Source organism: Lampetra planeri, chromosome 19, assembly GCF_965212315.1.
Source record: "Lampetra planeri chromosome 19, kcLamPlan1.2.h2, whole genome shotgun sequence".
In the NCBI taxonomy this organism is placed as follows: Eukaryota; Metazoa; Chordata; class Hyperoartia; order Petromyzontiformes; family Petromyzontidae; genus Lampetra; species Lampetra planeri.
In genome coordinates, this window is record NC_136125.1 from 3,904,563 (window position 1) to 3,931,407 (window position 26,845).

The following is a 26,845-nucleotide window of genomic DNA, read 5'->3' on the forward strand; positions in this document are numbered from 1 at the left end:
GTACAGACAAATGCAAGGGAGCTGCAGGGCATAATATTCAAGTTAACACCATTGTCACCCTCTGGTACATTCGGCAACCATGGGAAAGTTCAGAGGCCCACGTTAAGAGGACTTGCCTGCAGGCTGCAAGGGTCTCTGCGTATTTGTCTGTATGTGTATTTGTCTATTTATTTATTTATTTTGACAATATACATGCTGGGAATATACACTGAACTTTGTGCATATTTTAACATGAACGGCATCGCTGTTATTTATATATATACAGAAATACTTAAGTCTGCAGTAAATCAGGGCACAGCAGATGTTACGCGTATCGTTTCATAGGTGTGTATCAGGCACAATAAACCGAAAAATGCTGTAGTCAAATGAGCAGGGAGCCATTCCATTGGTCGCTCTGAGGCAGTGGTGGAATTCCACATACCTATGAAGTTTATCCTTTAGCCGTATATCATTGACCATGGAATGATGATGAGCTGCATCAATCCCTGATCCAGATTTGAACTTGCAAATTTCCATCTGTGACTTGAACTTTATCTGGCCAGATTACACATTTAAAATGCAGTATTGAAGCATTACGAGTTTTCTTTTAGACTTGCATGCATTATTTTTGTATTGGACACTAGATTAGCAGTGGTTAGTTTTCACGGGTTGTAGAAAACGTATCTGTTTTAAATGGCTTTCTCTAAGATATTTTTAATCGTCTTTCTCACTTCTTCTTTCCTTGGTTGATGTTAAAGTATTTCCGCTTTTCCATGCATAGCACCCTGAGAACGATCGTTTAAGTGCGCTTTATAAACTTAAATGATAATTATTACGAGTGCTGTTGTGTGGTATAATTCAAAGCAAAATCATTCCATGGCAATTGGTTCTTTACCCTTCTATCTGGCAACAAAACTGACACCTTTTTACAAGGAGTCATGTTTACATAGACCGCAATACCTGCAGTCATAATACAAACAAAAGAACATAACTCTGATAATGTGCACTGTCCTTAAAGTTGATTGATCCACACCCGAGACAGCTTTCCTTAGAGCCTAGTCTCATATGGGTTGGATCAGATGACGCCAAAAGGCGCACAACTCAAAGACAATGCACCATCAGAGTATGAGAGCTCGGGGCAAGCATCTACACTATGGGAACCTCATTTGCCAGTAAAAATATGATAATTGGTTCTTTACCCTTCTATCTGGCAACAAAACTGACACCTTTTTACAAGGAGTCATGTTTACATAGACCGCAATACCTGCAGTCATAATACAAACAAAAGAACATAACTCTGATAATGTGCACTGTCCTTAAAGTTGATTGATCCACACCCGAGACAGCTTTCCTTAGAGCCTAGTCTCATATGGGTTGGATCAGATGACGCCAAAAGGCGCACAACTCAAAGACAATGCACCATCAGAGTATGAGAGCTCGGGGCAAGCATCTACACTATGGGAACCTCATTTGCCAGTAAAAATATGATAATTGGTTCTTTACCCTTCTATCTGGCAACAAAACTGACACCTTTTTACAAGGAGTCATGTTTACATAGACCGCAATACCTGCAGTCATAATACAAACAAAAGAACATAACTCTGATAATGTGCACTGTCCTTAAAGTTGATTTATCCACACCCGAGACAGCTTTCCTTAGAGCCTAGTCTCATATGGGTTGGATCAGATGACGCCAAAAGGCGCACAACTCAAAGACAATGCACCATCAGAGTATGAGAGCTCGGGGCAAGCATCTACACTATGGGAGATAGAAGGGTAAAGAACCAATTATCATATTTTTACTGGCAAATGAGGTTCCCATAGTGTAGATGCTTGCCCCGAGCTCTCATACTCTGATGGTGCATTGTCTTTGAGTTGTGCGCCTTTTGGCGTCATCTGATCCAACCCATATGAGACTAGGCTCTAAGGAAAGCTGTCTCGGGTGTGGATCAATCAACTTTAAGGACAGTGCACATTATCAGAGTTATGTTCTTTTGTTTGTATTATGACTGCAGGTATTGCGGTCTATGTAAACATGACTCCTTGTAAAAAGGTGTCAGTTTTGTTGCCAGATAGAAGGGTAAAGAACCAATTATCATATTTTTACTGGCAAATGAGGTTCCCATAGTGTAGATGCTTGCCCCGAGCTCTCATACTCTGATGGTGCATTGTCTTTGAGTTGTGCGCCTTTTGGCGTCATCTGATCCAACCCATGAGACTAGGCTCTAAGGAAAGCTGTCTCGGGTGTGGATCAATCAACTTTAAGGACAGTGCACATTATCAGAGTTATGTTCTTTTGTTTGTATTATGACTGCAGGTATTGCGGTCTATGTAAACATGACTCCTTGTAAAAAGGTGTCAGTTTTGTTGCCAGATAGAAGGGTAAAGAACCAATTATCATATTTTTACTGGCAAATGAGGTTCCCATTCCATGGCAGTTAGCGCTCTGCATGGTCACCCGGGTTCAATCACTCTGAAGAAACAACACTGGTAGAAATTGACACTTGAACCCACCAGGACATCACCTTGGTCAACATAGCCTCCAGTAGAAAGTAAATGCCACTTGAGATTTATCAACGTTCGCACTTGATAGACAACGGCTGGACGGGTTATTGGCCACACAAATGCCTCGTGTGCTGTATTGTCCTGAGTAGTCAACGTCACTTTTGATGTTTATAGTCGATGTGAACATTTAGGCGTTGGTGCTCGTCTCATTTTATGCAGCCCTGAGCCACTGGTGGAAATTCCACCGTCCTATGGCAGAGACGAGTCTTCCCCATAGGACGACTACCGTTCACTTGACCACAAAGTGGTAATCATTATATCGGTCCCCTGGGAGATGTTGCCAGAGTCAATCCCCCCACCCCCAAGCTTAACAGAAGCTCACGAAAGGCATTTTTCCTCTGAACGATTTAACTGGCCCAGCAAGGCATTGTCGTTGTAGCTTTGCATATGCGTGGTGCAATCTGTCGCCCAATTAAATAGTGCTTGGCAAAAATCCCGCAACATTTTTAGTCGTCACGTGTCTTCCGTGGAATAAATTTGTGTATAATTACGGCTCGCAGTTTTTTTGGAGGTCGCATTTAAAATAAATAAATAAATGAATAAATAAAATTAATGTTTCATGTTGGGTGAGCCATTTGCCAGCCAATAGCGGCACACGTGGTAATTGGTAGGGCGCCTGCAGCTGGTGTTGTGATAGTGTGGCATTGTAGAGGTGCCCTACTGATGTCCCTTTCTCTGGGGTTTCTGTCGCTCGCACACCGTTTGTTTGATGCAGGTTTTTATTTATTTGACTTCACATCAGGATTCGGTAAACAATGTTGCATGTATGGTGTATGTGTCTGTGCACACGTCTTGTGCATATGTGCTTGTACATGTGGAGCGGTTATGTCATGGTTAGCACACTACTGATCACAACCAATTACAGTGGGGAATATTTGAACCAGTTCTTGGCCCTCCCTCTGTCGGTCAGGTGCGTACTTCATAGGTGCCCGCTAAAAGCACTTGCCCCAATAGTCTTAAACACTCTACGGGGGATCATCTTCTTAGGTTTTTTCGGTAAAGTCACGTAGAAAGTAAAATAAAATAAAAACAAAAATCACGACGTTTCGGAGGCAACACAAGTCTCCGTCATCAGGTGGGACCGTCACAGCCAGATTAGCTGTATCAAGTGAGGCAATGATTCAAGATGTAATCCCTTAAAAGCGAGTTGAGGGAGAGGGAGGGGGGAGCTCATCAGACTATGGTAGCCAATGAAAGGAACGTATCGGGAGGGAGGGGGGGCGAGGCCAAAAGGGTGGGCGATGGACGTGGAAGCGCTTGTGCGCAAGCGGCCAATTACTGCACACGCCAACACAATGGAGCGATTGTGCGCAAGCGGCCAGCCACTGCACCCGCCAACACAATGGGCAGAGAGGAGGAGGGGAGGTCTAATACACATGATAGACAAAAGAACGAAAATGATGATGGGTACAAACTTAGGGGGAGCTCATCAGACTATGGTAGCCAATGAATGGAACGTATCGGGAGGGAGGGGGGGGGCGGGGGGGGGGCGAGGCCAAAAGGGTGGCCGACGGACGTGGAAGCGCTTGTGCGCAAGTGGCCAATTACTGCACACGCCAACACAATGGAGAGAGAGGGGGAGGGGGGGGTCTGATACACATGATAGACAAAAGAACGAAAATGCCCATGTTTATACCAATGCTGGCTGAACAATGAAGAGAGTACTGTTAAAATAACTGGGGATGTTAACACTCGGTAAAGTACAGTAAAATAGTGCCTGTCAGATAAGATGGTCCAAAAAATTTGTGATTAAGTCTTTTTTGCGTGGTTGATAACATCTTTCTAATGATTACAATGATTACTAAGTTTGTACCCATCATCACGGTTGAGTGTTAACATCCCCAGTTATTTTAACAGTACTCTCTTCATTGTTCAGCCAGCATTGGTATAAACATGGGCATTTTCGTTCTTTTGTCTATCATGTGTATCAGACCCCCCCTCCCCCTCTCTCTCCATTGTGTTGGCGTGTGCAGTAATTGGCCGCTTGCGCACAAGCGCTTCCACGTCCGTCGCCCACCCTTTTGGCCTCGCCCCCCCCCCGCCCCCCCCCCTCCCTCCCGATACGTTCCATTCATTGGCTACCATAGTCTGATGAGCTCCCCCTAAGTTTGTACCCATCATCATTTTCGTTCTTTTGTCTATCATGTGTATTAGACCTCCCCTCCTCCTCTCTGCCCATTGTGTTGGCGGGTGCAGTGGCTGGCCGCTTGCGCACAATCGCTCCATTGTGTTGGCGTGTGCAGTAATTGGCCGCTTGCGCACAAGCGCTTCCACGTCCATCGCCCACCCTTTTGGCCTCGCCCCCCCTCCCTCCCGATACGTTCCTTTCATTGGCTACCATAGTCTGATGAGCTCCCCCCTCCCTCTCCCTCCCCCCTCAACTCGCTTTTAAGGGATTACATCTTGAATCATTGCCTCACTTGATACAGCTAATCTGGCTGTGACGGTCCCACCTGATGACGGAGACTTGTGTTGCCTCCGAAACGTCGTGATTTTTGTTTTTATTTTATTTTACTTTCTACGTGACTTTACCGAAAAAACCTAAGAAGATGATTCCTTGCAGTCACGAAAGCTTCAAATCTAGAATCTACAGGGGATCTTTGTTTTTGTGTGTGGGATTGGTGGCGGAGTGTTTCCCGAACCGCACGACGAACCAGGCGACCTGAGTTCGATTCCTGCTTCTGGCCAGCAGGAGTAATGCATACAGTGAGGGAAAAAAGTATTTGATCCCCTGCTGATTTTGTACGTTTGCCCACTGACAAAGAAATGATCAGTCTATAATTTGAATGGTAGGTTTATTTGAACAGTGAGAGACAGAATAACAACAACAACATCCAGAAAAACGCATGTCAAAAATGTTATAAATTGAATTGCATTTTAATAAGGGAAATAAGTATTTGACCCCTCTGCAAAACATGACTTAGTACTTGGTGGCAAAACCATTGTTGGCAATCACAGAGGTCAGACGTTTCTTGTAGTTGGCCACCAAGTTTGCACACATCTCAGGAGGGATTTTGTCCCATTCCTCTTTGCAGATCTTCTCCAAGTCATTAAGGTTTCGAGGCTGACGTTTGGCAACTCGAACCTTCAGCTCCCTCCACAGATTTTCTATGGGGATTAAGGTCTGGAGACTGGCTAGGCCACTCCAGGACCTTAATGTGCTTCTTCTTGAGCCACTCCTTTATTGCCTTGGCCGTGTGTTTTGGGGCATTGTCATGCTGGAATACCCATCCACGACCCATTTCCAATGCCCTGGCTGAGGGAAGGAGGTTCTCACCCAAGATTTGACGGTACATGGCCCCGTCCATCGTCCCTTTGATGCGGTGAAGTTGTCCTGTCCCCTTAGCAGAAAAACACCCGCAAAGCATAATGTTTTCACCTCCATGTTTGACGATGTGGATGGTGTTCTTGGGGTCATAGGCAGCATTCCTCTTCCTCCAAACACGGCGAGTTGAGTTGATGCCAAAGAGCTCCATTTTGGTCTCATCTGACCACAACACTTTCACCCAGTTGGCCTCTGAATCATTCAGATGTTCATTGGCAAACTTCAGACGGACATGTATATGTGCTTTCTTGAGCAGGGGGACCTTGCGGGCGCTGCAGGATTTCAGTCCTTCACGGCGTAGTGTGTTACCAATTGTTTTCTTGGTGACTATGGTCCCAGCTGCCTTGAGATCATTGACAAGATCCTCCCGTGTAGTTCTGGGCTGATTCCTCACCGTTCTCATGATCATTGCAACTCCACGAGGTGAGATCTTGCATGGAGCCCTAGACCGAGGGAGATTAACAGTTCTATTGTGTTTCTTCCATTTGCGAATAGTCGCACCAACTGTTGTCACCTACTCACCAAGCTGCTTGGCGATGGTCTTGTAGCCCATTCCAGCCTTGTGTAGGTCTAAAATCTTGTCCCTGACATTCTTGGAGAGCTCTTTGGTCTTGGCCATGGTGGAGAGTTTGGAATCTGATTGATTGATTGCTTCTGTGAACAGGTGTCTTTTATACAGGTAACACGCTGAGATTAGGAGCACTCCCTTTAAGAGTGTGCTCCTAATCTCAGCTCGTTACCTGTATAAAAGACACCTGGGAGCCAGAAATCTTTCTGATTGAGAGGAGGTCAAATACTTATTTCCCTCATTAAAATGCAAATCAATTTATAAAAAAAATTGACATGCGTTTTTCTGGATTTTGTTGTTGTTATTCTGTATCTCACTGTTAAAATAAACTTACCATTAAAATTATAGATTGATCATTTATTTGTCAGTGGGCAAATGTTCAAAATCAGCAGGGGATCAAATACTTTTTTCTCTCACTGTACTTGAACTGGTACTGGCTGCTCCTAGATTGGCTGAGTTTTTCATCTCTCAGAGTATGATGAACAGAGTACCACATGTCAACAGCGGTTTTTTGGAGTGATTTTCCCCTGTTCAGAGTATTCTAGAATTCATACCACCCACTAATGGCTGCAAATGTAGAGAAGAACAAACCCCGCTCTCGATTGGGCGGTGGAACACTTTTGACTTTCGCCTCGATATAAATAACGAAGAGTCCAGTGGAGTTTGGCAGCGGCTCCGTTATTTGGCAGTGGTAATTGTGGCACGACTGCTCATCACCTCTGATGCTCTGCGTCCCCGGGGTTCAGTCTCCCAGACCCCCCTCGATTTTGACTGTTTGATAGGAGCCCCCTCCACCCTCGGCCCTGCATGTCTAGCCCCATCGAGGACGGCTCCTGCCGTGCACCCATTTGCATGACGTCCAGTGGCGATTGATGGACTCCAAACGGCGCAATAATGAGGGGCCACGAGAAGGCTTCCCCCCCGGGTTACCTCCGAAGAGCGCCGTGATTTAACGCCGCGACCAGCGGCACACCAAAATTTAAGACGCGCGATCGCGTGCCCCCAGCTGCCCGCTTCAACCCCCCCACTGGGGGGGGGGGGGGGAGAGGGATGGTGGGGGGAACAGTTGCTCACCCCCCTGGCAATTTGAGGAAAGATGCTTTTATCAGCTGCGGGGTTGATAATGCACAGCTCGTTCTGCTGTGATTATTCTTATTATTGACGACTGGATGGACGTATTGGCAATGGAAATGGCTAATGTGTCCCCCTTTCTGGCGTGATTTGTCTTTGTTGAATACTTACGTGCCATACTTATTGACCGCAGCTGATGAAGACAACAGCTGCCTACCAAACCCATTGTGTGACTGTAATTGCAGTTAATAATAATATTTTCATTTTATATACCGCCATTATTGCTAATAGCATCCCATAACGCTATTGAAAGAAATTTTCACTTTCGGGATAAAGTATGTGTGTTGTTCGTGTGTGGGTGTGCACGCACATGAATTTGGAATTTCATATAAGAGAAAACTATGAACTATTTGTTATTTTACCAGGTATGGTCCTCTGAGCTATCTAGCTCTTTTTCAGAAGTGACCAGGCCACAAATAATAACTCATCGAAGTGTCTTATAAAGTGTAAATTTATAGCAGGCAAATACTCTAAACGCTTGTTTCTAAATGAGCAATTACCCATTGCTCATCACACGACGACCACAGAAATCCACGTCGTATTTCTCGAACATTGTGCGCAATGCCACTGTTGATGGTAAGAGCCCAATATGAGTATCTGATACGATGTATAATCAACATCAAGACTCGGGAAATAAAAGGTGGCCATATGTGTATTTTTTTTATGGCCACACCACCCCCAACGTGTGAGCTGGCCTTCGTAAGTTTAAACATTGGAACACAGAGCTTGGTGGCCCAAAAAAGGCCCAGTTTCCAGTGTCCTAGGATCAGCGGCACGACCTGGATCCGCGTGGAAACTCATCACGAGTCCTGCGGCGCCATCTCCTTTAGCCCTGCCCTCTCTACCCTCTATGGCCAGGGCTAGATAGCGGAGAGAATAACTAAGTTTAATGTAGGCGTGAATTAGCTTAGCCTTTACTATGTTGAGTGTCTATTTAATTTTCATGTCTTGCTCTATGTGTATGTTTAACATTTTTTACACGAAACTGGGCCTGAAGTTGAATCCAGTGAGTACCATCACGGACAACGTGCACTCTATCAACGATTACCCTTTGGCATCACAACTGATTCCAAGATTGATCCATGTAGAGGTGTGTAACTTGGTGTGCTGGGTTGGATCAGTCAGTGGGATAGACATATAAGCGTAGACTGAGCCCCTGGGCCCTGTTCTGAACCAAGATATCCTAAACAAATGCAAATTTCTATATAAACGGGAGATGTGTTGTTTTTGTGTACATGTGTATTTACAGAACGCTAAATGCAAACCATGTTTATTGACAGACGCGTCTGTATTGCAAGCTTGTGATGATAATGGCGTTGCTGTGTTTTGCTCTGTGTGTGTCCTGTAGCGGTACCCTGCTGGCATTTCTGCTGGACCTGCTCAAGAGCTCTGTGGCCATGCAAGAACAGATGTTGGCCAGCAAAGGCTTCTTGGTCATCGGATACCTGCTTGAGAAGGTGTGGTGGCTTCGCACATGAGCGCTCACACACGTGCGTGCACGTGTCGTACAACTGCCTGCGTGAACACGCGTTCACGTTCGTATGCGTGAACAGAACGAATGGGTGAACAGAACGAATGGGTGAAAATGTACCGAATAAAAGTTAACAGTACCCCTCCTCGTTCAAATGGGTAAATTGGCCTTTAGTCGTAGAGGAAATTGCACATTTTCACGTGCGTACTAAAGCCGGTTACAAAAGTCCTCTGTGTACACCACACGGGGCCACGTCATTTCAATGGAGCTTAGCTATGCGAAGGAATAGGGTGAACGTACAACAAAAATTTACAATTGCGGGAAGAGCCCGCCTCAGTTTTTATTGCGCACAGAAGTTCCTCAAAGAGCAGCTCCGTAGGACGTGTTGGCTGATAACATCGCAAATCAGCAACCCTGGGAATAAGCTAAGATGCAACAGTAATGGGGTTTGATTTGTCATCTTCAGGTTGCTTTAATGCCCCTTGACGTAATGGCGAGCGCGGACTAGTGACACGTTTCCATGGCAGTCATCGCAGCCTGCCGCTAATGAGGATGGATTGTGAGCAGGGCCTGCGCATCAATGTGAAATAGTAGCGATGGTGGGGGGGGTGTGGAACTCTTGAGGGAGGTGGTGACACGTGCTCTCTACAGCCAATGGCAGTAAGACAGATGCATCAGAGTGGTAGCTAGAATTAATAATAATTAATAATAATGTGCATCACAGCAGGTAGGAAGCTGATGAGATTAAAAAAAATATGTTTCAGTCTGGGCCAGATCTCTACTTACGAGAAGATGGTTTCTTTTGGAAAGCCCTGTGAGACACATTTGGTTGAGTTGAAAAAATGAGCAACCAGACTCATGCAAGCTGCCATGAGTCTGCTAGTAAGGGGCAACGATTGTCATATGGAATCCCAATTGAGAATTTTGTGAATATTTTTTTCGAATTTGGTAAATCTGGACCAGACGACAGATTTGATATGGTTAATATACCCGCCGTAATAACTATAGTTGCCTACCGGATTTGAACCATGAACCTCTGCAATATCACCTCCGATGATACTGTGCTGTGGCAACAATAATTCATACAGAGGAGACGTCCGATTTGCCGTTGCATGAACGTATATGCTTCGATAAATTATATTTGTGGTGGTCCATGCTTGTATTATGGCCCAAAACATTGTTTGTAAAAATTGCCCACAATTCTTTCTTTGTAAAACGACATTTTGATGGTTAGCTTGGCTCTTCTGTGTAATGTTTTTTTTTACAAAACATGACAATTCCATGAAAATAACTGCAGAATTACGATGGAACACAATGCATGAGCAAGCATTGTAGGCTTCTCATTAAAGCACAAATCATGGAACATCAGGTCAAAATGCATTGCCAGCTTTTGTTGAACTCTAGGTTAAAATTTAGGACAGACAAAATGTGCCAGCCGTGCCTATTCCACCAGTCAAAGTGAACACCGGGGATGCTGTGAGGGCATCATGTTCATCCAGTGGAATTGTCCCCAGACTTCATTAATTGAAGGCTCCTGTTGTTGTACTGACCTCCTTTTGTGCGGGCCCACAGAGCTCCTTCGGTCAATCAGTGCTGACCTGGTATTACATGTATCACTTCTGGGTGGATTATGGACAAATCGACCCTGACTGGGATTTAAACTCATAAACTTTAGGTTGTGGATAGAGGGCTCCAACCAACTGGCCAGATTGATATAAGAGCCACTATAGCTACCTTAAGAAGACGTGTGATTTAAGCAAGTAGCCATGTGACTGGGACGATTACCCAAATTATCAAATCGAAGGGCTGATTAGCTGATGGCATCTGTACAAGTTGGACGCATGGATGTCTCTGCACCAGTGCCTTTAATGATCCCTTTAGTTCTTCCAATGCATGCCATGTCTTGTAATGAGCAATGTGAAATCTTTCTGAGAAAACATCTCTCCTTCCATAATTTCTGCCAGAGATACAAAACAATATTGATTTTTTTTGCCGTTTTATTACCCGCCTGGGTGGTGCTGTATCAGAGCGTTTGCCTCGCAATCATTTCATCGTTGTGAATTCAAATCTTATTCGGGAATTGACGTGGCCCATCTTCCAACCGAAGTTGATAAAACGACGAAACCCTGTGTGGAAAGGCTGCAGCGGTTGTCTTATGGACAGCCTCGCCCTGGCTCGAGGAATAATGAATCTCCACCACTGGCTCCGGGCCAATAGCATTGATGAAGCACCCGCGCAATGCTTGTCTGTATAATGTAGGCTCATCCGCAATTATATCCAATTTTTATATCAAAGTTACGTCAAGAACCAAAGATATATAATTATTCAAACCAACGTTCAGTTTCTATATGTATTCAAAGGAGGAGGCTTTGGCGGTTTTTTGGGTAATGCTCGTGTTCATGTAATGAGCCAGAATCTTTGAGATGCTGGGCTCAAGGCAAAGGTTATTTCCCTGGATGAAATAAATACGTATATACTCGCTGCCCTTATTCAAGGGAAGTAATAGAGGTCTGTTGAGTCTAGCAAAGGTCAACCAAGCTGCCATGTACAAATAATAAAGAAACCTTTTTGGTAAAATTCTGAAATATACGAGTCTCACTCACCAAACAATTGGAATATTGAGAATGATATTGAGTGAGCTGAGACCACAATTGGAGGTAAAAGTTGATTAACAGTAATATGTGGACATAATGACATGAATCGAAATAAAGTATTTAAATTAAATATGGCTTGCGGAACTGGAAACTATTGCAATGTCTCTAATTCATAATTGGATAGTGATTTTTATGAGACCATTCTCAAATGGCGTTGTTATTTTCATGAGCTCGACAGTAGTGTTATGGAGTTCACATGAAATAGGTCGTAGAAAAATCACTTTAAAGTAGTCCAGGTTAGCGAGGCATCGAATAGCAGTGAAACACAAGAGGTTATTTTTTATATTACTAATAACTGTGTACATTCTCTCATTAATTAAGGCGTTATGGGATATAGCAGCTATCAAATATAATAGACCCTTGTTACAAATCTTGGTTCACTTTCTCAGTTAAGTGAAATGTTACGGGATGTAATAGTAGCGATGGAATATGAGATGCTCCTACTATCACAAACCACTGTGCACATGAACCAGTGGAGAGGAATTCTGGGATAGAGTGGTCATCAAATACAACACTCTTAATTATTTTAATCACTGTGAACATTTTCCAGTGAAGTGAGATAGTAGCTATCACAAGTCAGGGGCTCGCAGTGTCGCCAATTGCTGTGCACACTCTGGTGGAGTGGCAAAGCGAAAGAAGGCTCCATGCAGCAAGCAGAAGTTGCAAAGTCAGAGGTCAACTCAGCCTATCTTTTCCCAGAGCTCAATAGAACGTGCATCACTTCGTAGTTTCTCTATGCACGACGGGCTCAAGGCCACTAATTTAGATTAGCAGTGCCCAACACTGCGAACATCACCGAGACGCCTTGTTTCGTTTTTTTTGCCATCTGCAAATTTTGTTGTCCGATGAGAACACATTTGTATGTTTAGGCTTGGAAAGGTAAATCAAATGGGGTATTCAGTCTATACTTTCACTCCAACTCATTCACTAGCAAACATATCTTGTTTAAAATGAAAACTTGTTTTATTGCAATGTGCCTCATCGTCAGTGCAAAGCTGCTTTGTGAATCATTCTGGAGATAATTGTTCAATGCAAGCATTTGCCAGAGCATCTGGCGATAATTACAGATGTTAAAAAATACACAAACGCATGTGTTGGCACAAACTCACACAATGGTAAAAGTCTTCAGTGTGTAGCTATCCAGACTGTCAAGGCAAGCACTTTTAGCAAGCACGCCATTATTGCCTGCAGAGTGCGCAAGGGCCGCTCCTATGCCCAGCATTGTCTACCCAATGCTGATGGTTACACACTCAGATGCACGTACTCATTTAAGGCTGAGTTGACCTAGAAGAGGCCCAGGACAAGTTCAGATGCCACTGGTCACCGGTGTGTATAGCCAGGAATTGAAGGTGGCTGGGATGCAGTGGGGAAAAAAAAAACACTCCTTCACTGCCCTCTCTGCTACACAAAATCACGTGCATGTGTGGACACACTTTCACAAAATGAGCTGTACACTGTAGTTGAATTAAATTCTTCAATTATTCTGTAAATTTGATCAGTTTTCCAATTTATGGCAGAATGTTCAACGAAGATATGTCCAGTTGAAGACGATCACAGCTTCTCAGTGCTTCCTGCACGAAGCCATGCCCCGAACATTGTAATGGACACGATTCCACGCATTGGTGGAAATGTTTCATTTCATGGCAAAAGAAGTGGTCGAATGGCTACGTTTTATGGGAACAATCATGACATGCACATACATTCTGAACGTTCTGAGTTTGTGCTAAAACAGCCATCATTCCGGCAAAAAAGTGGCGGAATAATGGCCAAGATAGCTACATAAATCGGGGCCCCTCATTTATTTCGAGACAGGTATGTGCGGCAAGGGAAATATTTCTCCAGAAGGGGACAAGCAGAAGGAGCAACCTCTTCTACCTCATGGTGATGGGTGCAAGGTTAACAGAGAAGGAAATGTCTGTGCAGCAGAGAATTAAAATAACCTCAGCCCTCTTTCCTACTTTCAATACTGTCAGGAGGTGGTTACAGATGTATATTGTGGTGGCAGCTTTACTGGGTACACTGGGATCCAAAGTAAGAGTAATTTATTGACAACATGGCATAAGCCCACAAAATGCCATGGATTTTGATCCACAAGCCCACAGGCTCAGTGGCACCGCAGCCAAATCCTCTACTGGGCACAACAAATACAACTGATCATTCCATCCACAGTATTGAACCAGCAGTACCGTGCCCAAAATCTGAATCACAATCTTTATTTATGCTGGAGGAATCCGATGAGCTATAAAGCTCATTTCCCACAGAGGTCCAATAGGGTTGGGTCAGAAAGTTACAACAAACAATACACAAAAATGATGGGCGTACAAAGTGTCGGGAAGGTAAGCAAATCACGAATACATTTAAAATAAAACTAAACTTTTTATTTTACTGCTTTTTCAGAGAGACCTGGCGACAGATGATAGCTCAACGAAATAGTGTATCATGTGGAAATGTATAGCAGCCAAATAATCTAAATCATCAAAATGCATTCTAGATTTGAAGCTTTCGTGACTGCAAAGATTCATACTCTTTGTTTTTTTCGGTAAAGTCACGTAGTAAAAAAAAAATGAAAACAACTAAATTAAATCACGACGTTTCGGGCGCAACACAGGCGTCCTTCTTCAGGTTGTGACAACATAGCGAAAGCACAACCGCTTAAATAGTCACGGCAGCATAACAAAAGGCTGCTTAATCTTAGCTTTCTTATCTACTTCCGCTCCCTGCATTACAAAGCTTCAGTTTGAACTCCATGCGTTGCCTCCCAGTGCCCCCCCCCCCCGTGCCTCACAACGTTGCCTCCCAGTCCACAGCCCGCCCACACACTCACCATGGCCCCTCCCCTCCCTCCATCCCCCACGACAATATAATTCCTCGTCACAGCCATCTCTTAGACACACTTAAGCGGTTGTGCTTTCGCTACGTTGTCCCCACCTGAAGAAAGACGCCTGTGTTGCGCCCGAAACGTCGTGATTTAATTTAGTTGTTTTCATTTATTTAATTGAAAAAATTACCTACGTGACTTTACCGAAAAAACCATCGAAATGCATGTTTGTAAATGTGGAGGGAAACACTGGAGGGCCCGGAGAAAAACTCCACGCGAAGATGGAGAGAATATGTAAACTCCAAATATATATATGTCTTGCTTTCCCCTGTCATGCCAGTATTGATGCCTGCCAACGTAATATATATTATGGATGCATGCTAGGGCACGCATTGCCCAGTGGTTGCGGCGTTAACATCTGAGTACTGCGAGCTGCTTGTGCTTCATTGTTATTAGTGCCGTTAGTTTTATCGAAGTCAGAGGTCAAGGGAAGGTTTCTCCTTGCTCAAACAGGCACAGGAGCTTTGCGCGATTCAGTCGGTGACTCTGAGCCAGTATAATTGTGTCTTGTGTAAATTTAATGGCAGTGAATCTTGCACAAAACAAAGTCATAAAACACTTCACTGTAGTTCACTGTAGCACTGTATTAATGGCAGTGATTCTTGCACAAAACTTTCATAAAACATCTCACTTCATGTCACTGCAGCACTGTATATAACTGACCTTGAATTTGTTCAAATTCACTGCTCTGATACGTTTTTCAGTCGCTGGGGTTCAAATAAATTGGAAATCGATACAATGTGGAAAATCACCGAGAAATGTCTATTTTACCATAATGTAGAAGCATAAATTAGACTAAACACTGGATTGCTATGCGGCAAACACAGCATGCAGGACGTACACAAAGTACGCCAATTGGCGTGGATGTGAGGTCTATTGAAGTGACTTCATAAATAATTCTGCCGTAATATCCTCAACACAGGGTGAAGATCTCTGACACACGGTGAGATTATGCTGGGCAGCGTGGAACTTCCACACAAAATGTTATTCTTCCCATGACAAGAATAATTTTGCGCAATCACAATGAGAAAACAGTACAACAGCGACAAAAAAACCACGGTTTTGAACAGTGTTATGAAAATGATGTTCGTTGCCGCGCACACCGGAAACAAGTGGCGTCCGGGGTCTCTCGTAGGTCAACTCGGCCTTAAACGAGTTCCCAGCCCGGTCATCGCGTGCTGCCGAACCTGCGCCCAGCTGATGTTCTGTGCCCCCCCTACGCCTCCCGTGCGACGCACAGTCCTCAAGGGCCCACGTGTCGCGTGCCGTGCTCGAGCACTTCCTGTCGTTCGCCAAGTACCTGGACGCGCTGCCCCACGGCGCCCCCATGCTCAAGCAGCTGTGCGACCACGTGCTCTTCAACCCCGCCATCTGGATACACACGCCGGCTAAGGTAGGGCTGACCCCCAACACAGTACTCCCCCCCCCACCCCCCCGTGAACTTCGCCCGTTACTACCTCCACCCTCGTTGAGGACCCCCCCGGGTCTATGAACGTGGCTGACGTCCAAATATCCCAATGCGGGACCCTCCTTTGCGCTTGGCGTGAAAATGTCACCCGTACCGTGTTCGACCACTTGCACTGCTCTCCTCATGTAATTTTGCCACCCCCATCGTCTCTTGTCTCAAGCGCTTATCGCAACAACCTTGATCAATTCAGGAAACGTGTTAACGCTTCCCTCCGATAATTTCAATGTAGTTCTGTTTGTTGCTGGCCGTTTGGCGTTTTACCTTTCAGCCTGTGCTCGGCAACCGTGTGGGCTATCGCACCCGCACTTGAGCCGGATGGAAGGCGTCACATGCTCATATGCATGCAACTAAGGTGCATACGTGGCTTAGGCAATTTGGGAGGACATAATGATAATTATGAACTGTAGCAGGGACCAGTATCGCACTTCTTGGCTTCTGCAAAATTGCTCCTAAATGTAATTGAGCCTTAAATGGATGTTGGGCTGAGTCGATCCCTGACCGAGATGTGTGCTCAAAAAGTTGTTCTTGCGAGTCCCGTGTACTAACCACAGTGCCAGCCTTTTGCTCGTCAGAGCGCGGAGAGACCCTTTGAGGATTGTGGCCCAGCGCTCTAACCGTCAGGCTACCGTTCCCCACTCACAGTATCACGTGTGCACGCTCAAATGTGAGCGAATTTCACTCCGCTAATGGCGTAGCTCGCAGGTGCTTTTCTGCCGCCGTAATTGGAACAAGGCCCAGTACCTCCGTCCGAAATGGGCCCTCTTGTGTCACTGCCCTCGGCGGCCAGATGCGGGCTTGAAGCCAGAGTTGCACGTGATACGATGCAGGCCACACGAGGTCCGCTGGGGGAGGGCTGGCTAAGCGACTCGCGCGGCGGAAGAACGATTGTTACATAAAGCTTCATCGACCGTAAACGCTGTCTGCCGAGATGTACTGTAGAACTTCACAACCGCTTGATGCAGCCCATTAAACACGTGCGACGCAGCAGTGGGTAGTAGCCGCTTAAGGGTCCCCCGCACTTGACGGATGTCTCCTCTGCCGTGGAGAATTCTGTCAATGGACTGTGTTGATTGCTGCCAATATAAACGTGTCTGTGTGTATGTGTGTGGGGGAATGGTAGTGCAACAGTTAGCATGCTTGGCACCCCGAGTTTGATTCCCGCGCATGCCCAACACCAGTGACGAATATCTGAATCAGTCCTGGGCCTCCCCTAGGTAGACTCAGCCTCAAATGAGTGGTGCAGTGTGTAAACATCGTCACTGGGGACACAAAGGCGACCGGGCGTGATGCTGACCACCCACCCTCTCGTGTGCCATGCCGGCCTTTATATGTGCTCGCCAACAGCACTTGCCCCAACAGTCTGTTAAGACAATAGGGAGGTTCTTTGTCCTTTGTGTTTGTTACAGGGAGTGGTCGTGGTGTGACGGTTAGCATGTTGCGCTACGAACCTGGCGACTTGTGCTCGACTTCCACTTATGGACGGCACCGGTGACGATTATCTGACAATTATCTGAACTGGTCCTGGGCCTCCCCAAGGTCGACTCGGCGTCAAATGAGTACCTGGTGCGGCGTATAAACATCGCCACTGGGGAGACAAAGGCGAACGGGCATGGTGCTGGTCACCCACCCCACTCAGAGTATCGTGCCGGCCTTCATAGGTGCTCGCTAACAGTACTTGCAACCTGCATAGGGCGATCTGTGCCTTTTTGTGTTTGTGAGAGTGGCGGCACAGCGGTTAGAGCACTGCGCTATGACCCCACTGACCCAGGTTCAAAGCGTGGCTGTGAACAACAGTGACAGGGGTGTCTGAATTTGTCCTGTACTCCAGGACGTCAAACCTACCATGAAATGACTGCCAACATCCAACAAAATAATGTTAAACTTCAACCACCGGCCCAGGGTGACCGACAGATATGAGCGCAGGTTCACGCTTTCTTCAACGTGGAGATACGTCGACTTTATTACTTTATCAACAAAATCCTCATTGAGTCTTAAGACTCCCTGTATTTTAGGATGGAGGAAGTCACAGTGTTTCTGAAAAAGCCTACACACACAGGGTCGTGGCGGTATTTTAACGAAGGATTTAAATGTAAGCGCTCTAACCCCAAAAAAACTGTATTATACATTGAACTATGTTGGGGGGTGGGGTGGGGGGAGGGGGGTTACACTCGTGAGTTGGCTTAGAATGGTGATAGTCAGCAGCTGCACTCTTTTGTGCCATACTGGCCACAACAGTTGCTCGCCAACATCACAACCATGCGTACATCGTACAGAAATGCGGGCTCGCTTAGTTTTGTGTTTGTGTGGCGCGTAATGTGCGGTCGGTGAATGGCGCCTTGAATTCACTCGCCCAGTCCCAGGGCTTCCTCCTCCGGCACTTCTGAACGCAGCAAGCACAGAGCACGTGGCCAGTCGGGCATGAGCAGGAGCAGCGGAGGGGGACCCCCAACAAGCTCCGTGATCGGATGGTGACACCATTTGCCATTGATTTGTGGCGATGGGAATTGATTGTGAGTCAAGAGAAGCGAAGCGCAGTGTGATGGCCACTAAACCACTGTTCCCAGCAGCACTCGCACATGCACACATTCACACACAACCAGGCACACTCACATATACACACACAACCAGGCACACACACGAACACAACCAAGCACACTCACACATACACACACAACCAGGCACACACACGAACACAACCAGGCACACTCACACATTCACACACAACCAGGCACACTCACACATTCACACACAACCAGGCACACTCACACATTCACACATAACCAGGCACACGCACGAACACAACCAGGCACACGCACGAACACAACCAGGCACACGCACACACACGCACACACAACCAGGCACACACATACACACACAATCAGGCACACTCACACACACACAACCACACACACACGCACACATATAACTAGGCACACACACACTCACAACCAGGCACCCTCACACATACACACACAACCAGGGACACACACGCACACAACCAGGAACACGTGCGTACATACATACGTGTAACGTCACACAGTTTACCTTCGTGGCTTGGTTTGACTGTTGGTGTAAGCTGTTATCGTAAACAGCTAAGACCGAGTCCCCTCCACGGTGCCAGGGCTCGCACTGCGTTCTGTTGTCTTGCCACCAGTTATTTCGGTAAAGTCACGTAGGTATAAAATAACATAAATCACAACGTTTCGATCGCAACACAAGCGGAAAAAATATCATCCAGCAGTGGAACTGCTGAAGCAGCGAACCAACCATTGATTGAGAGTGATGAGACGGGTGAGTGAGAGTGAGGAGACGGCTGAGTGCGAGTGAGGCAGAGCCGTGCTCCGTCCACTGCTGCCCTGCTCTCCACTGCTGGCTTGAGGAAGAGCCGCGTTGTCTCCACTGCTGCTGTGAGGTTGCCAGACGTGCTCTCTCCACTGCTGCCCTGAGGGAGAGCCGTGCTCTGTCCACGGCTGCCCTGAGGGAGAGCCACACTATCTCCACTGCTGCCGTGAGGGAGCCAGACGCGCTCTCTCCACTGCTGCCCTGAGGCAGAGCTGTGCTCGGTCCATTGCTGCCCTGAGGGAGAGCCACGCTCTGTCCATTACATTAGTACTGGAGTTGTTTTTGTGCTTAAATCCACTTTTATTATTATCCCTTTTACGTGACTTTACCGAAAGAACCAACAATATTAATCCCTGCAGTCACGAAAGCTTTAAATCGACAGACATCACAATATTAAGCAGAGGAAACCTCGAGACAGTTCAATCCAGCTCGGGACCACGGATACCAATTACCACCGAAGTTTATGCATTTAAATCAAACCTGGCATTCTGGGAATAGAGGGCAGTGCCATAAGCATTGTTACATTCATACAAAGACCCCCCGTATAGCCTTCACAGACTGTAGGGGCAAGTGCTGTTCATGAACACCTATGAAGGCCAACACGGCACACGAAGGGGTGGGTGGCCAGCACCATGCCCGTCTGCCTTTGTCTCCCTCGTGGCGATGTTTACACACCCACCAGGTACTCTTTTGAGGCTGAGTCGACCTTGGGCAAGGTCTAAGACCCGTTCAGATAATGGTCACCAGTATTGGCCTTAAGCAAGAATCGAACCCGTGTCGCCCCCACTCATCCACACAAAAATACACGCACGCATACTCATTCTAAAACAAATATCCCATGTTTAGTTGTTTAGGTTTTAGAAGCAAGTCAACAAATAACTACGAAGGCCAGCAAAGCAGAATTATACGATGTTAGTGAGCACCATGCATGAGTTGACCTAGGGGAGATGCTGGACAGGTCAAAAATACGATACTTGCCACCGATATTTGTCCATGGTTGCTCATCAAAGTCAGGCCTTTGGGATTATAGTGCAGCGCACGAACCCGTTAGCTCTCCGCTCTACACACTGGACATTGCACACACGCACATACACACGGCACACACAAGCGCATGCACAGGCTGCGTGTGTGTACACGCGAGCACGTGAACGCACTTGACCAGGGGACGTGGAGAAGGTGCACCGGTGTTACCTCGGATCACTACTCAGGCTGCTGCTCCACGCACGCACGGGGCTGGGTTTGTTTTTGCAGTGATTGATTCAGCTGCACTCACACGCTCAGGGAATATTCACCTTCACCATTTACACGCAGTGCTTGACGATGATTTGGCAAGTGTTTTTGCAGTTGAGTCGTTAAATACATCTTGAGAACAAACTTCAGATGTGCTCTCTCCTATTGGCCTATTTCAACGAAGCTCATTTCACAACAGGAAAGTTGGCAGCCTCGGCATATCATAACTCTGGGAATCAATAAAAGGAGTAACACTTTGTCAAAATCAGACTTGCCGTGCTGTCATCTGCTGGTACCGCACAGACCCCTACAGATGAGCGCATTATGTATAAGACCTCAGAGCAATTAATCAACTCTAATATCTAATGCCTAGATTGCAGGCGCGTGTCAACCTACAATCTACAGTTGTGCACAGCACAATCCTACCACTCGTGCTGCAGAGAGTTTGGTGGCATTTCTTTGGCGACTTTTGACTTTCTACAAAGTGGTACTCATTTTATTGACCCCCCATAGAGAAATGATAGGCTGTGTATCCCCAACTGGGATTTGAACTTTCTCTCTCTCTCTTCCCAATGCGAGCCAAGTGCTGCCACCTGCGTGACGCGAGGACAGATATTGTGCACAATTAATATTTGACCACAAAACTCGGAACATCCCTCTGAAATTTCAGATCAGGTTTCGGGGTTGTTAAGGAGATAAACACTCGTGTGTTCAAATTGCATTTAGCACTTTATCATATCTTGAAAAAAATAATGTATTCTCTTTCATTATATCTTTGTGGCAGTGACTAATGACATTCCTTAACAATACATACAAATTACTGGCACTGAAAGGACCTTTTTAACTTGAATTATTGTTTATCATCAAAGTCAACGATAATTTAAACGCAATGCCCCCGAGCACTTTCAATGTATCACTTTGAGGAATAATTGCGTGCAGATGCTTTTGCATTTTGTAAACTACGTCCACCCACCACAGGTGTTAAATACCTGTCATGCCGCTGGCAAGCAACGCTTGTCAGACGGATTAACATCCCGTATTGAGACGGCAAATTAACATGCATATAATTCAATTAATTAACAACATTGATCATACGACTGCCGTGAAGACTGATAAACAAGAGCTTACCGAGTGACTGGGTTGTCACTGAATATTACCCTCGTTGGAGGAGCAATCTAAATGTTTTTAAAGTTGCTAATAAAAAGGCCAGACCTACTATGCACCCAATCACTGCGAGGAATGCAAATTTGAATGCGGCAAGAAATTGACGCGAAGAAACAGGTGGCTCAGCGGTAGAGTGGAGCAGCTCTCGCATCCGTACGGTTTTCCCATGGATAGCCTCACCCCCGCCATAGGAATAAGGAATTTCAACAGCAAGCTCAGGGCTGTATGCATGTATGTTGAACTTCGTTCGCACCGTACGTAGCCAACCGCGCTAATCGAAGGTGCGGGGGGAAGGACAACAAACGAAACACGCAAAGCAGTTGTAAAGAAATTAGGTTTCAATCTAGATTTTAAAGTGCATAGATTCACTGGTTTCCTAATACCCAGAGGAAGAGCGTTCCAGACGGCCGCAGAGGTGCCCTTGAAAACGCACGATGCAGTGACCGTCTTTGTTCTATGGCTACCCAAAAGCCACTGCTGCAAGGATGACCGGAGTTCGCGTAATATGTATTGGAGTGGCACTCAGAAGTCGGTAAACAAAAGGAAAATCAAGAGGCAGATGGTCGCGTGTCAACTGCACAAGAGCGATCAGAACTGGCAGAAGGAAGGAAGCGACGGTGAGGTATCGTGGCATTGTCAGCGTTGACTGTGGTGACCCTTTGATCTTGACACAGAAAGAGTTCTTGTTAAACTGCCCCGATATTCTGTAATGAGTTATTTGATATAAAGGGAAATTCCCTTGTGTGCGGTCACACACGTGAAGTATGCAGTGGCTGTCGCGCTGTTGACAACGCCATAGCCAACAATGGCACGGCTCTTGGGTTTTGACATTACTTTGAATAATGGAGGTAGGCACGCTTGCCAAAGGGCACGACTTAAAGAGCATTTAAAGGTGATTGTTAAGCTGCATGACTTTCACAGTTACATACAAGTTAATGCGGACAAAATCCGCGTGAGCATTTGCCCTTCCCGCACCTTCTCCAGCCACCGAGTGTTTGAGGTTCGATAGTTTATATATCGACTTTATATGTACACGTGTAAGCTCTTAGCCCTGCTCGAATGATAACATTGAGAGACGCTTGCAAAATCACAATCGGTCCACAACACCTCCCCTTCACATCCCCCTGATCACCATCCCAGGGGGCCTCGGTGAACATTCCCCACACTGACATGGCCCGTGCCACTCTCTCCGGACGGTAAAACAAACTGTTGACTCCACTCTCATTGGTACTGCGACGATTTTATTGAGTTCTGAATTAGTGATCGGCCGTGTCGAAGCCCTGAACAGGATGTGAAACTTGGAGCTGTTCGTTTTGTGCGGGCGATGTCGTGACGACAGCACCACACAGGACATCTGTGAAAAGAAGAGCTTTATAGCTCATCGGATTCCTCCAGGATAAATATTCTGATTCTGGATGTAAATGGTGGCTATCGATGAGTTCGGTAGCAGACACTGCAGTGGCCTTCGTTAAATTGAATTTTGCAAACAATTGTCCGTATCTAGAGCGGCATTGTGGGTTGGATACGGCTATTAGACGGATCCTAATGCATAGCAACGTGAAATTGCCTAACTAAATTGCGTCATGCACATAGGAGTGCAATTAGACAACACTGGCTATAATTCTAATTATTCGGATTGAAGTAGTGCAACATGATTGTATCTTGGTTTGCAGGGACATTTCATTAAAACATATTGAAAGCAAAGGAAATCACAGAAATTGCTTTGATAAATAAATGCAGGTAATTAGGCAATTTCATACGTCCATCGACCCAATTATTGTTCCCAGTGACAGAACCATTTGCTAATTTTGTTTTCACAAACGATATGCGCTTATTTTTACGTCACTTTGTGGAAGGCTGCAGAATTTGCACCACTAAAGTTTAACGCTGGCCCGGTGCGTTATTAGGAAGCCACTGGAGCTACGCATTTTCCAAGCTAGATGGAAAACGAATTTCTTTGGAACTGCTTTTATGTTTAATTTATTGCCCTTGACCCACTCGATTGGTTATGTATGGTGCGAAATAAGTTCAACATACATACGGTCACAAACCGCCTCTCATGGAAAACCTCATCAGGTAATTACTTTGGGTAGCGGTGTGAATGTGAACCCCCTTTATACTGAACCGACTCATGTAGAGTTTCCTTCGTGGAGTATTGTTCAGTCTGCAAATGTGGACCAGATCATTGGGGGGGTGGTGGCGGGGGGAGGGCTTCATGATATTGGTTCATATGACATGGCAGCTTTTAACAGCTGATGTTGAATGTCCATGCCAATTGCTCTGGGACTGAAATGCTGTGCTTGAAATCAGGTTTAAAGATTTGTTTTATGACGAGGTGTAGCACAGTGATTAGTGGACTGCACTTTGAACCCAAAAATCTGAGTTTGATCCCCAGCCATGGCTAACACCAGCGGTGACTCTAAACTCGTTCTGGGTGTGCCCCCTTTCACCAGCTTGCACTTACCAGCATGGTGAAGTATGGTCAATCAAGCTCCATAACGGACGTGGTTTGAGGAAGCTTTCATCCATGAGTGGGTTGACAAAGTGCTGTCAATTATTATTATTATTATCATTTTTTGCACGGCAAAGTTAGTAAATTAGTATGTCAGGTGCGGTGGGCTGAATGTGGATACTCCCAACCTCTTTCAAGACGTCTGCCCTGAATGGAAGAGTAGACCAACTTACCTTATAGAGGGGTCCATCCGAGCTCCCTCAGCAGTGGCATGAGCAACAAATTGCAGAGCTGCACCTTCATTCGGTGGCAGAGAACATTGTCTCCATAGGACAACAACAACAACTGTTTACTTCCAAGAGACCGGTACTCACTGCCTAAAATACAGTGGAGTGATGGGCTCAGTCGATCCCTGAAAAAAATCTGAACTCGCAACCTCCCTGAATGTAAGTCGAGCAGTCTTCACCGCCGCGTTTTCTGTTGTCCTTCCCCCGCAACTCCGATAAGCGCAGTTGGCTACGTACGGTGCGAAAGAAGTTCAACATACATAAACTTGCCACCGTTGTGACCTTTATTTTGACCTGCGACTTTGTACGTGCCACATGTATGCATGTTGAACTTCTTTCGCACCGTACGTAGCCAAACGTGCGTATCAGAGGTACGTGGGAAGGACAACAAACTAACACAAAAAAGCGGTTAGAAAGAAACGAGTTTTAATTTAGATGGAAAAGTGCATCACTGCAGTGGCTTCCTAATATCAGAAGGAAGAGCGTTCCAGACGGCCGCAGAAGCGCATCTGGAAGTGCGCGATGCAGTGACCGTCTTTGTCCGATGGCCAGCCAAAAGCCGCTGCTGCGAGGATGACCGGAGTTCGCCTGATGGTTTATGCTCCTTGACGAGATTAGCAAGGTATTGTGGTTCATTTGCGGCAAGCACTTTGTGCGTGTAATGAGTGCGACCTTACAATGTATTCGTTCGGCAACCGGAAGCCGACACAGCTCGGCGAGCACTGAACGGACACAGGTCGGATCTTGCAGTGCCCGTCACGGCACATGCTGAAGGATTTTGTAACAACTCTGCAGCTTGCTAATGTGGTTTTTTTTTGTGTGGAAGACGTCCAGTCGAGTATTGAGTTGCAATATTCGAGCCTCGTCGATGTTACACCACGCGGCCACTATCTTGGCCATGTCACGACTCAGCAGTGGTCGAACGCGTGTGTCGTTAGAGCCCTGACGTGAAGATTGCAGGACACTGACCTCCCCAATGGTTGTGCCCACACGGTGTGGCGTCAACGTCACACCGCTGCTCAACAGGGATGAAAACAAGGTCCATTGTTAGTTGTGGAGACATCGGCACATTTTTTTTTCTGAAAGTATATGCATACATTTTTTTGCATTCTACCGACGTTTATTAAACGGATCGTTTGTAAAGCGTGAGCGGAGGAGGAGGTGGTTGCGTGCGATGTCTGGATGTACGTGGTTTCATCTGCCGTGCTTCTCCCCCCCCCCCCCCTCTGTCACCGTTGTCGCGTGCGTAATTGCACCAAGCATGGCTCTGGGAGTACACGAGGCAGCAGCTGTAATTGCGGTAAATAACCCGGGGCACACCGGTAATTAAAAAGTAATAGAGCCGCAAATGTCCCCTCTTCTGAGTTTGTTTATCGAAAAGGATTAGATTTTTTTCATGAGGTTATAAGAGTTGATCGTTTAATTGTTTAATTCCTTGAAGCCCATCCACCTGTGCTAATCACTTGTTGATGTAATTGCACCATTTCCAGTGCATGTTGTCTTGCTTACCCGGGTGTTTGTATTGTGCTGCCTCCATCGCCATACACGTGATTACCGTGCCGTGCCTATTACTGGATGGTATAGGGCTACATTTTCTGTCTCGATGAGCTGTATTTGTTTTGGTGTTTTTTTTCCTTCCAGATTGACGGAGGTCGATAAAATGAATACTACTTTTTGAAACGTCAACGGTGGTTGTCCTGTGGGTAGACTAGCCTGGCAAAAGTTTTGCCGATGACAGCACTTGCCACTGAGTGGTAGATGGTGGCTATAAAACAGCTCCTTGAAGCTCCTCGACTTATTCGCAATCCCCCGTCAACGCCTGCTCTTTTTAACAAAGAGGTTGGCCTCGTGGACACAGGTGTGATCGCATAGCTATCGGGTGGCCCCATTGTCATTGTGGAGATTACTTAGCAGCTGCTTAGTATTCTGAGCCACATGCAGCTGCGGCGCTAGCCAGCACAGACGATTTATTAAGTCGAGGGTAGACTGGCCAAAGAGTTGGCAGTGTGCTGTCTAAATAGATAACTTTAATGCCACTGTACTGTGGGCACAATCTACAATTTAGTGATTACGAAACAAAGTGGGCTTGTTGGTGACCTGTCACCAGAAGGGATAATTGCCAGCGATCTAGAACAATGATGGAGTGGCAGTCGACGGTGGAAATGTGATCAAGAGGACATTTTACCGCGGAGTTTCACGATGGAACAATCCTGTATTCGGATGCTAGGTGTTGCATCGCAGGATTGTGAGTGTTGGAGATGATTTAGGGAGGCTTTCATCCAGCAGTGGATTGACCATGGCAGATGATGATGATAACGACGATGAATATTA

General features: G+C 46.1%; 1 protein-coding gene across 1 annotated transcript in view; it reads left to right on the forward strand.

Moving 5' to 3' along the window:
- Positions 1-26,845, forward strand: part of LOC144723968 (neurobeachin-like) — a 518,054-nt gene that overhangs the window by 279,268 nt on the left and 211,941 nt on the right. Inside the window, exons 11-12 of the mRNA XM_078602770.1 lie at positions 8,917-9,025; positions 15,812-15,964. Of these exons, the coding sequence (XP_078458896.1) occupies positions 8,917-9,025; positions 15,812-15,964 (262 nt within the window). The remainder of the gene's footprint in view (positions 1-8,916; positions 9,026-15,811; positions 15,965-26,845) is intronic.